We start from the raw sequence: 12,525 nt of genomic DNA on the forward strand, positions 1-12,525 counted from the left end.
GAGGGGGATGTTGGAGAAGGCCTGCTGGGGTGTTGTTTGTTTGCTTTTGTTTTGCTTTATTTTTTTGTTTTGTTGTGTTTAAATTGTTTGATTTTTTAGGGGGTGAGATATTTATTGGAGAATGGGGTCGGGTTTTGTTGTTGTTGTTGTTGTTGTTGTTGTTGTTATTTTGGGGAAAATCTATGTGGATAACGAAGTTAAGCTTCTTCAAAAAGAGTTTTCGTCTTCAAAGAGTTACTAACGTGTCTCAATTTGATTGGTCCACAGAGAAAGAGAAGCCCACGACCACCCCACCTCCTCAAACAGCAAGTGAGTTTGGAACCCCAGACGTTAGCCATAACATTAAGCTATGATATAAAATGTGTGACAACACGGTGGAATCAGGCACTTGTCAATTTTTGGGCATGTGGAGTTATTGCTATCATCTGAAAGCTTATTCATTTGCCTCACTTTCAAAATACCCATCTATCTTTAAATAAAAATCAAGATATTTGCGATTGAAGGAGGTGACGACGCCTGGTTTCAGTGATGAAATAAGAGAGAAAATAGCCAACAAAGTTTGGTAACTCCAATAGCTACAGAGTCCTTGAAAACTGAAAAATGACATATTTTGTTCCTTTAATCAACGTTTTTCAGTAAGATTCACATGTAAATATGTTTTTATATTGACGTAAAAGGGGTTGAGTTAAAAAAACAAAAATGTGATAAAAACTGACAAACTGGCGGAAAAATGCCTGTTTCTCCGATTTTGTTATTTTGACGAGCGCCTGATTTCACCACGATGCCTCACAAATGTTGTTACTTGTTATAGAAAACCAACAAACAGATGTGTTGAAGCAGCAGAATTGAGTTGCTAATTTGAGAGCTCTTATTTTTGTCTTTGTATTTATGTTGTTTTTTCTTTCTCTATCCCTCCCTCTTCACCGTTTTTTCTTTCCATCTCTCCCTCCTCCCCCTCCTCCCTTCTCCCCCTTCCCCAGCGTGCGGTGAGGAGAACCCCGCTGACATCTACTTCGCCTTCAGCCCCGCAGAGCTCGGTCTCGCCGCTACCTCCTGGACCTCCTCCTTTGTCTCTATCACAGCCAAACAGGACGCTCTGGAAGACGGTTTCAGGGTGAGTCAGTGTTCCTGGCCCGTTGCTACGGACGTCGTCATGCGTCACATCACGGTTGCCATTTGGGTCGCTTTAAAATTAAGCACAAGGGGGGCTATCCCGAAAAATGCTGTAACAGAAATAGCATGTAATGTTTGACCCATGATAAGAGATATGTGCACAACCTGCACTTATTCAATATGGAAACTTTACTTATCAAATGAGTGTTTTATGTGATGTGATGTGTGCCAATGACCTTAAATACTGAATAAACTTACTTACTTACTTAAACAGGACGTTCTGGAAGATGGTTTCTGTGTTCCTGGCCCGTTGCTACAGACGCCATGCGTCACATCACGGTCGCCTTTTTGGTCGCTTTTAATTTTTAGGCACAAGGGGGGCTATCCCGAAAAATGCTGTGACAGAAATATGCAGGGAGATTTTTCTCTATAATCAAACAAATATACACACCAATGAAACCAAACTTCTCCTATAGATAGGGCAATGCCCATCGCACCACCATCATCACCACCACCACCACCATCAGACCATCACCACCACCACCATCACCACCATCACCACCACCACCACCATTACCATCACCACCACCACCATCACCATCACCATCGCACCACCATTACCTTCACCACTACCATCACCACATCATCCTCATCACCATCATCACCACCACCTTCACACCACCATCATCACCACTAACATCATCACACCACCATCACCACCACCACCATCACCACATCACCACCACCTTCACACCACCATCATCACCATCACCACCATCATCATCAACCCTTTCTCCCCTCCCTCCTCCCGCCAGTTTGGAGTGGTGTCCGGATCTTGCCCAGACGACGAAGGTTTTGACCTGGACGACTATTCCTCCGCGGAGGCCATCGAAGAGAGGATGACCGGCTACCTCATGCCGCGCATGTCCGCTCTCGTGCAGGTCAGTTCTGTCCCCGCCTTCGTTTTATGCAAGAAACATTCTGAAATTTTGCTGCAAACTGAGCCCAACATTCTGAAATTATGCTGCAAACTGAGCCCAACATTCTGAAATTATGCTGCAAACTGAGCCCAACATTCTGAAATTATGCTGCAAACTGAGCCCAACATTCTGAAATTATGCTGCAAACTGAGCCCAACATTCTGAAATTTTGCTGCAAACTGAGCCCAACATTCTGAAATTATGCTGCAAACTGAGCCCAACATTCTGAAATTATGCTGCAAACTGAGCCCAACATTGTGAAATTATGCGATTCTGTTAATTTTAACAAAGAATGGTAAAGGAAAATAATCAGAAATTATATAAAAAATGATCAAATTTTAATTGTGCTAAATTATGCGTTGTGCATAAAACCTTTTGGCACTGTCAGATTTAGTAGAGGTTTTACGGCAGTCGCAATTGCATAAGGTGATACTATGTGTGCCAGAAGATTAGAGGTGTTACAAGAGAGAAATAACATTAAAAAAGAAGAAAGGGGAGATAAGGACGATAGATGTTTCATGGGAAAGAAGAAGCAGACCACACCAGAGCACCCGCCAACCACCCACTTAGTAAGAGTGTTACGGCACTTGCAACACAATACAGTCATATAGGTGCCGAAGATTAGAGGTGTTACAAGAGTGTAACAAACACACAAAAATTGACAAAATTCATGGTGGTTCAGGATCATTTAAAGGGTGCCCAGTTTTATTGAGGATCCCCTAGTCACTGTATACATGTAGTTTAATTTTCAGTTTTTCATTAGTTTCGTTTAGATCTAATCTTGGGAGAGTCCGTCTTCTAAGACGCCATTGTAATCAAGTGAGGTTTCCGTTCACTAGCCGTGAGCACTTTTTCCACATCTGACCACCAATAATTAAAATGTATTTAAAGATGCACCAGCCATCCATGTCCACACATTTTAAATTCTAGAGTGTACAACCACGAAAGCGGAATAGAGAATCAATCTATACATCACTATATCTAGACGTTCTAATTTTTTGCATCTCTCAAGATTTATTGCTCCGTTCCAGTAGAGTGTAAATATAGTAGGCCAATGACTTTCAGTTGATGTTAATGCATTGGTTATTCATTTCATCGAAAGGGGGCCCAGCAAGTCTAACATAATATTATTTAATATCGTACAACCTCCCACTCCTGACCCGCTCCTTCCCCACCCACACACCCTACCCACAAACCCGCCACGCCCCCTCGACCTCCCCCCACCCCTCCACCCCTCAACCACATCCACCCCTCCAATGTCCAGCGACTGACCAGCACAGGCTACACCGCGACCTCTGGTGGCCGAGCGGACGCCCGTGACGTGGCCGTTCTGGTGGCAAATGGTGGGAAAAGGAACAAGGGCCTGGCAGCGGAAGTGGAGCGTCTTGTGGCCGCGGGAGTGGAGGTCAGTGGGGTCAAAGGTCGAGGGGGTTAAATAATGTCAAGGGGTACATCTGCTGGTCTTGGGGTTTTTGGGAGCTTGATGATGTGTTCGCTGGTGTGTGTTCGCTGGTGTGTGTGTGTGAGTGTGTGTGTGTGTGTGTGTGTGTGTGTGTGTGTGTGTGTGTGTGTGTGTGTGTGTGTGTGTGTATGTGTGCATAGTGCAAGCGTGAGTGTGTGTGTTTGAGTGTGTGTGTGTGTGCATACTGCAAGCGTGAGTGTGTGTGTTTGAGTGTGTGTGTGTGTGTGTGTGTGTGCATAGTGCAAGCGTGAGTGTGTGTGTATCTGTGAGTCTTTTCCTCTCACTGTGTCACCACTTCATATCATCCATCTCATCCACCCTCTCACCCACATTCCTACCTTACCCCCTCCCCTGATCCTCTTACCCTCTTACCCCACGCTTTCCATTTCATCCACCCTCTCACCCACATTCCTATCTTACCCCCTCCCCTGACCCTCTTACTCTCTCACCCCTCACTTTCCATCTCATCCACCCTCTCACCCACATTCTTACCTTACCCCCTCCACTGACCCTCTTACTCTCTCACCCCACGCTTTCCATCTCATCCACCCTCTCACCCACCATCTCACCCACCCTCTCACCTACCCTCTCATCTTCCCACCCTCCCCTTTTCCCCCTCCCACCAGGTGTTCATCGCTGACCCCATCGGCTCAGGTGTGAACATAGACGGCGCAATCACACTCACAGGCCGCAGTGCCAAGGAAGCGTCTGCCAACCTCGTCAACTACCTCTGTCCACCCAGGTAAGCGCGCGCAAACCAACGCCACTGGGCGTAACTGCCTGCTCAGCTTTACTTATTTATTTATTTATTTATTTAATTGAGGTATTTTTTTATTCATTTATTTATTTATTCATTTATTTATTTAGTTGAGGTATTTTTTAAATTTATTTATTTATTATTTATTATTTAATTGGGGTATTTTTTAATTTTCTATTATTTTTATGTTTCTTAATTATAATAAATACTGCTCTTGATCGTGTTACCGATAGAAATGGACAGTAACATAAATGATGACACTATAAGGGGTGCATGGAAGCGGAACCAATGAACTGGAAAAAAAAAGAATATTAATCCGCAGACAGGAAAAAGAGGCTCAAACAGAATCTGGACATGGATGGCTGGTGCCTCTATAAATAAATTATTGATGGTCAAGGGCATGCCTGCTCAGCCTAAGCCAAAGCCTAAGTCTTAGGATAATCAGATTCAAAGATGTTTAGATAATATTATTTCAAGTTTGAATCCTCTGTCAATTCTGAACCTTTGCCGAAATCTTAATATAAACCTAAGCAAAGATATCTAGATATTATTATTATTAAAAGTTTGAGCTGTTAGTCAAATCTGAACCCAAGCCGAAGTTTTAATAGGAACCTTATTAAGTATAGAGGTTTGAGCCCTTAGTCAATTCTGGACTTAAGCCTAAATCTTAATGTAAACTTAATAGAAGATAATATTATAAATTTGAGCCCTTGGTCAGTTCTGAACTCAAGCCAAAGTCCAAACCGAAATCTAAACTTATGCTTTTGTTTTACACATGCTAGGCTTGAGCCTATATTTTTATTATATACACTCAAACATCGAACCTAATCTATTATCTTTTTGTGGTGGCCGAATTTTGCTATTCAAAAGGTTTTTTAATGGCTGCATCGATCGACATGCGGTTTTCGCCAAAAGATTCTTTAAAATATTCTCCAGAGCATGACGCCCTTGGTTTTTTCAATTTTGAGACAGTTTTGCTGCAAAAAGCTAAATTTCTTTATTTCGCCGATCGTTTTAGTAGGCCGACGCTTCTGTCTCTGTAATTTTAGAATATCCGGAAGGGATGTTTCGCGAGGTGCATTTTGTTTTGAGAGTATAGATCTAGACCTTATAATTTTTTGCATCTCTCAAGAATTATTGCCCCATTCCAGTAGAGTGTAAATATAGTAGGCCAATGACTTTAAGTTGATATTAATGCACCGATCATTCCTTTCATCGAAAGGGGGTCCAGCTAATACTCTCATAAAAATGCCCAGCTTTTCCAATCAACTATAACCAAAATGCTCCCTCTTCTCTATTTCAGGACATAAGAGGCCTATTTAGGCTGCACCTCTATCAAACCGAGAGCATCCATCTCCGATCATCTTCGACCACGTGCAATCGACCCAGGAAGCCAAGAGCTTGGCTATTGTGTACAAATCGTTTTTCTACCCTTGCAGAAAAATTTATTTTGACAAATGTTTCTATACTTAGACATTTCAAATTATATTTATTTTTGTGCTTCAATAAACCTATGAAAAAAGAAACCTGAGCTGTTTGATGTTTTCTCTTTTATAAAGTCATTCACTCGTGGGTGGTTGGCGGGTGCTCTGGTGTGGTTTGTTTCTTCTTTTCTATCAAACATCTATCGTCCTTATCTCCCCTTCTTTTTTTATGTTTGTTACTCTCTTGTAACACCTCTAATCTTCTGGCGCTCATATGACCTTATGCAGTTGCGAGCGCCGTAAAACTATTACCAAAACTAAAAACGTTTCTCCCCTTCTTCTTTTATATGTGTGTTACTCTCTTGTAACACCTCTAATCTTCTGGCGCTCATAAGACCTTTTTCAGTTTCGAGCGCCGTAAAACCTCCACTAAAACTAAACTGACCTCGTGTAACCTTACACGAAAGATGCGCTCCGACACTGTGCGGGTTTTATGAGCGCGCTATGCTAAGGAGGACATCCGATAGCCCTGTCTTTCACAACTATATCACTAAGCTGTATTGTTATGTCTATATATTGTTTTGTGTCACGACGCATTGGAATCAGGCGCTCGTCAATTTTTGGGCATAGGGAGTTATTGGTGTCATCTTAAAGGCTGTTCGTTTGTCTTGCTTTCCATGAAAAAAATATTCTTTTATCGGGAATAGAAGTCGAGATATTTTCAGAGGTAAAATTAGCGAGAAAATGGCGTCAGTGTGGTGACTTCCATAGACTTAAAAGTCCTTTGAAAATGCAAATTTAAATTTGGTGTGCCTTTAATCAACGTCCCCCCCCCCCCCCACACACACACACACATAAAATCCACACATAAAAGTGTTTCCGAATAAAAAAAACACAAGGTGTTGAGCGAAATTAAACAAAAATTCGACAAAAATTCCAAAGTGCCCGGAAAATACCGATTTCTCTGATTTCATTGTTTTGACGAGCGCCTGATTATACTAGGATGTGTCACATTTGCCCTCGGTGGTGCTTCATCGCTCTATTCTATTCCAGGGGTCGATAAACTTCTTTCTTTTATTTACTTTTTAAATATCGATTATTTTTTTAAACTTTGGCTGGATAACTGAGAAGATGTCGACGCAGGTAGATTGACTATTTGTGAGGCATAGTGGTGAAAAGTTCAAGTGGTGCGATCGAGTTACAAATTATGCTCAACTGTGGGAAAGAAGAAGGCAAAGGCCAGTAAAGGAAGACACACAGGTGAAGAAATGGGAATGGATTGGACACACCCTGAGGAGACCCCCGACAAGCATCATTAGACAGGCTTTGACGAGGAATCCACAAGGAAAACGTGAGAAAGGAAGACCAAAGATGACACGGAGGCGAGGGGTACAAGCGGGAATGGAAAAGGCAGGGACGCCATTGAAACAGCTAGAAAAGGATGCACAGGACAGGCTTCGCTGGAGAAATGTTGTTGATGGCCTATGTTCCACTGCGGGTTAAAAAGGGCAAGAGAGAGAGAGAGAGAGAGAGAGAGAGAGAGAGAGAGAGAGAGAGAGAGAGTTGTGAAAAGTATTATCCCTCTCAAAATTCTATCTGCTCAGTACTTAGTTTTGAGAAAACTGACATACCAAATGTTTGGTGTCACAATATATGAAGCTTTTTTTAATGCAATTCTTGGAATATCTTGGTGACTCCGAATAATCTTAGGGTTTTGGTAGAGCAAACAGAAAGTTGGTTTCTGACCCTAGTACGGTCTTAGTAACTCAAAGCGGCCAACATTTTCAGGTAGAACTTTGTAATTCGAAGGCAGTGATTTGTAGTTTGTCTGTCCGATAGCGTTCATAATTTCGTCAATCCTCGTTTTATCATCTGTTATTCAGATTGACTACTTCGAGCCAATCCTATTGCACGAGTGCGAGGCATAGACAATCAATATACAGCTGGAAAGAACAATTGAGGCGACAGAGTTGTGGTTCACAAGACGCATACTGCGTATCCTGTGGACAGCTAGAAAAACAAATGAAGAAGTCTTAGTTGAAGCAAATTGCAGACACCAGATTATGAGGAATATACGAAAGTGACGGGCAAATTTCATTGGACACGCAAAGCGGAAAGAAGCATTGGAGAATATTGTTACAACAGGCACGTTTGATGAAAAGATAGGCAGAGGCAGACAGGGGGAAAAGATATTGGACAAGTTAACAACATTGTTTGGAACAGCAAGAACAACAGACACCATTGCTGCAACGCAGAGCAGAGTTAAGTGGAGGTCCATGATAGCCCATGCCAGTCGGCAAGACATCGGATGATGATGATGCAGAATGACACACTTGGGAAATACCCCCTATCTCCTCGCCTTATACCTGGTTAAATGGTCGCTTTTAAAGACAATCGGGCTAACCCAGATTTTGAGAGTTTCTAGAAATCTTAACCTACACCAAAAGTGGGTATTGCTCTACCTATAGGAGAAGTTTGGTTTCATTGGTGTGTATATTTGTTTGCTTATAGAGAAAACTCTCCTTGTCTTTTAAAGAAACTGAACAAGGAGCAAAAACTTTACCTTTAAATCTCTCAAAACAGCATTTTAGGGATAACCCCTTTGTGCTTAAAAGCGACCAAATAATGGCTAGTGAATTTATTTTTAAATCAATAAACTGACCTATTTAAACAGTACCTAGACTTGGGTGGCTAGTGCCTTAATAAACAATTTAATTACGAATGGTCAGTAAACTGACCACACGGCAGTCCGCCTCAAAACAGCACCAGTTTGACTTTGACGCCTGTCACTAGAGAATTAAATATACAGCTCTGGGAGGGGCGACTGATGCAAATCTATGTAACAGACTGTGATTTAATCGAGAGGTGTCTGGCCAAAGTTTAATGTGTATGTAGTTCAGATACAGTAGTGGTTGTGTGAGCTGGAGACTGGAGATAGCCTGGCGTTACTTTTGTTCATTCCTTCATCACTCTACGTCAGAAGTGCCCGAAATTGAGCAAATGTAAAACCAGAAGATCATGCTCAGGATGTAGCAGGATAGAGATTCACACGTTTATCCAAGCTTTTGATGTGAGTAATAATGGTGAAATGCTATATATAGGTTTAACGCCCCAATCAGCACCATAATTAAATAGTACCTAGACATGGAGGGCTAGTGCCTCTATAAACAATTTAATTACGAATAGTCAGTAAACTGTCCAAACGGACAGTCCGACTCAAAACAGCAGCAGTCTGACTTTGACGCCTGTCACCAGAGAATTAAATGATATATTTAATTCGCGCTGGGACGGGCGACTAATGCAAATCTATGTAACAGACTGTGATTTAATCGAGAGGTGTCTGGCCAAAGTTTAATTTGTATGTAGTTCAGATACAGTAGTGGTTGTGTGAGCTGGAGACTGGAGATAGCCTGGCGTTACTTTTGTTACTTCCTTCATCACTCTACGTGGCAACTGGGGTTACGTGAAAGTCAGAAGTGCCAGAGATTGAGCAAATGTAAAACCAGAGGATCATGCTCAGGATGTAGCAGGATAGAGATTCACACGTTTACCAAAGCTTTTGATGTGAGTGAAAATGGTGAAATGCTATAATATATAGGTTTAACGCCCCAATCAGCACCATGATTAAATAGTACCTAGACATGGAGGGCTAGTGCCTCTATAAACAAATTAATTACGACTGGTCAGTAAACTGACCAAACGGACAGTTCGCCTCGAAACAGCAGCAGTCTGGTTTTATATCTTTGTCGCCTGTCATTAGAGAGTTAAACAATATACGGCGCTGGGAGGGGCGACTGATGCAAAACTATGTAACAGACTGCGATTTAATCGAGAGGTGTCGGGCCAAAGTTTAATGTCATTGTGTAATTCTGACAGAGTAGTGGTTGTGTGAGCTGGAGATTGGAGATAGTCTGGCGTGACTTTTGTCCCTCCCTTCATCACTCTACGTGGCAACTAGGGTTACGTAAAAGTCAGAAGTGCCTCAGATTGAGCGAATGTAAAACCAGAAGATGATGCTCAAGATGTAGCAGGATAAAGATTCACTCGTCTACCCTAGCTTTTGATGTGAGTGAAAGTGTGAGGCATCGTGGTGAAATCAGGCGTTCGGTCAAAATAATGAAATCGAAAAAAGTGGCATTTTTCTGTCGTTTGACAATTTTTATCGAATTTTTGTTTTGTGACTCAGCACCTTTAAGGTCCATTTAAAACCACATTTCTGTTTGAGTTTTACTGAAAAATGTTGATTTAAGGCACAGAAATGTTAATTTGCAGTTTGTAAGTACTCTCAAGCTTAGGAAGTCGCCAAAATTTGGCCGCCATTTTCTCGCTAACTTTACCTCTGAACAAGGCTACTCCCACCTCCTTCAATCGCAAATATCTCGACTTCTATTCATGATAGATTAGTACTCTTTTCACTGAAAGCAAGGCAAATGAATTTGGTTTAAGATTATACCAATTATTCCACATGTCCAAAATTTGACGAGCATCTGATTCCACCGTGTCTTGACGCAAATGTAAAACCAGAAGATACTCAGGATGTAGCGTGATAGAGATTCACACGTCTACCCCAGCTTTTGATGTGAGTGAAAATGGAGAAACCCTATAGGTTTAACGCCTTTATCAACACTATAATACGTCGTGTTTTACTATCGTATCCATACAACGTGGGGAACTCTGTGCCAATACTTTCCGAAGAGGAAATTTACTCGTTAATCCGATCCGTACGCTTTGCATAGCCGTCTGTCAAAATGATTTTTTTTGTTGAGAAATATTGAAAGTTTCAAAAAGATCTTCGCACTAGAAGTATTCTAAAATGTGAAGAATACAACCCCATGCGTACAAAATGACCACAGGCAGGGTGTGCGGACAGGGTTAATTTATGAGGTGGGACCTCCGAGTTCAAAACGTTCATCTCCGAAAGGATCGAGCCGTACAGGAATGTCGGATCAAGTGTTTCCCAAGGACACAACGCCAAGTGTAAAGCGCATAGAGCTTGCTTTCGAGTGGGGACATGCGCTATACAAATTATGCAGTTTTATTATTATTTATTATTATTATTTCAAGCTGTTTAAAAACTCGCTTACAGACCTAAAGGCTAGATATGTCAGCTATTTTGAAAGTCAAATGTTGTTGCTTCTATTTTATTCTATGTATTATTTTCTTTCATTTGTTTTTTGTGGGTTTTCTTTCCTTCCAGTCTGGAAGCATTAGCCAGACATGCGTTAGCCTTCCACACGTTTTCCTTCTCTGATGACACATTTGACAGAAAAAGCCATGTTTTCTTCATCATATTATTTCTTGGATATGTACCTCAAAAGACAAAGAAAGAAAGATATAAAAGAAGTTTTTTACCATGTAGCATAAGACTTTTGTCAGAATGAGCATAGATGTGTGTTGCTCTTAGAGTATGTATCTATATATAACACCACAGGTCTTGTAATTAAATTCCTGCATGTGGTTGAATGATGCATCTGATGTGATTGTACATTTTGTCATCTTTACTTTTCTTTTCATATGAAATTTTAACGAGAGTAATATTATAATTTCATTTTTTTAAATGTATGCCTGCATGGTTTTTTTCGGTCCTGTACAGCCTAGAAAAATTTCCCCCTGGAATAATAAAGTATTATCTTTTCTTATCTTATCTTAAGTTATTTTATCTTATTTTGTATTATAACATATTGTACAGTGGCTCGGTATTTTCATATGATGTTAAATAAAAACTGCACATTTATTATACTGCATCTGAGAAAGGGTGGGGAGTGGGGTAGATGAAGCAGTTAATTTCTACAATTTATGCTCAATCTATATGTGAGGCAGTGTGGTGGGCTCAGGCTCTCGTCAAAATAATCAAAGTGAAGAAACTTGCATTTTTCCGGAGGTTTGTGAATTTTTATCAAATTTTGGGGGGGGGGGGCTCAACACCTTTCATACCTTTTAAAGAACTCATTTTTGTGTAGATTTTCTTGAAAAACGTTGATTAAAGGCACAAAAAAGTAAATTTTCAGTTACCACGGACTCTTCAGCTATGGAAATAACTAATCTTTGGCGGCCATTTTTTCACTAAGTTTTCTTCTGAAAACAGGTGACCCCCACCTCCTTCATTAGCAAATATCTCGACTTGTATTCAAGTTAAATGGATATTTTTTCATTCAAATATCGATAAGTGAACATGATTTAAGATGATACCAATAACTGTACACGCACAAAAATTGACGAGAGCCTGATTCCTCCACGCTGCATCACATTTATTACTTCCATGGGAATATGACTTGTGTTGTTGATGTCGTTGTCATTGTTGCTGTTGTTGCTGTTGTTGGTGTTGTTGCTGTTGTTGTTGTTGTTGCTGTTGTTGTTGCTGTTGTTGTTGCTTATTTTTTAAAATTATTATTATTATTATTATTATTATTATTATTATTATCATCATCATTATTATTATTATTATTATTATTATTATTATTATTATCATTATTATTATTATTATTATTATTATTATTATTATTATTATTATTATTATTATTATTATTATTATTATTATTATTATTACCATTATCATAGTGGCATCGGTAGCCTAGTTGTAAGGCTATCGGACTCGTAATGGTGAGATTGCGGGTTCAGGGGTTCAAGCCTCATCTCGGTCCGACGTTGTGTCCTTGGGAAAGGCATTCTACACGAATTTCCCACTTTGCTCTTCCTTTCGGAGATGGACGTTGAACTCGGAGGTCCCGCCTCTTAAATAACCTAATAATGTTGATAGGGACTTTAAACCTATACCATTTCACCATTTCA

General features: G+C 40.6%; 1 protein-coding gene across 1 annotated transcript; it reads left to right on the plus strand.

The window, feature by feature from the left end:
- Nucleotides 1-267: 267 nt before the first annotated feature.
- Nucleotides 268-5,838, plus strand: LOC101846912 (collagen alpha-1(XXI) chain; the record flags this gene model as incomplete). Its single annotated transcript, XM_013087343.1, is given in 6 exon segments — nt 268-309; nt 981-1,114; nt 1,929-2,054; nt 3,358-3,498; nt 4,182-4,297; nt 5,616-5,838. Coding segments are annotated over 6 exon segments (566 nt in total), but the record flags the coding sequence as incomplete, so codon positions are not given.
- Nucleotides 5,839-12,525: the final 6,687 nt, after the last annotated feature.

The sequence above is a fragment of the Aplysia californica genome, unplaced genomic scaffold (assembly GCF_000002075.1).
Source record: "Aplysia californica isolate F4 #8 unplaced genomic scaffold, AplCal3.0 scaffold00577, whole genome shotgun sequence".
Taxonomy (NCBI): domain Eukaryota; kingdom Metazoa; phylum Mollusca; class Gastropoda; order Aplysiida; family Aplysiidae; genus Aplysia; species Aplysia californica.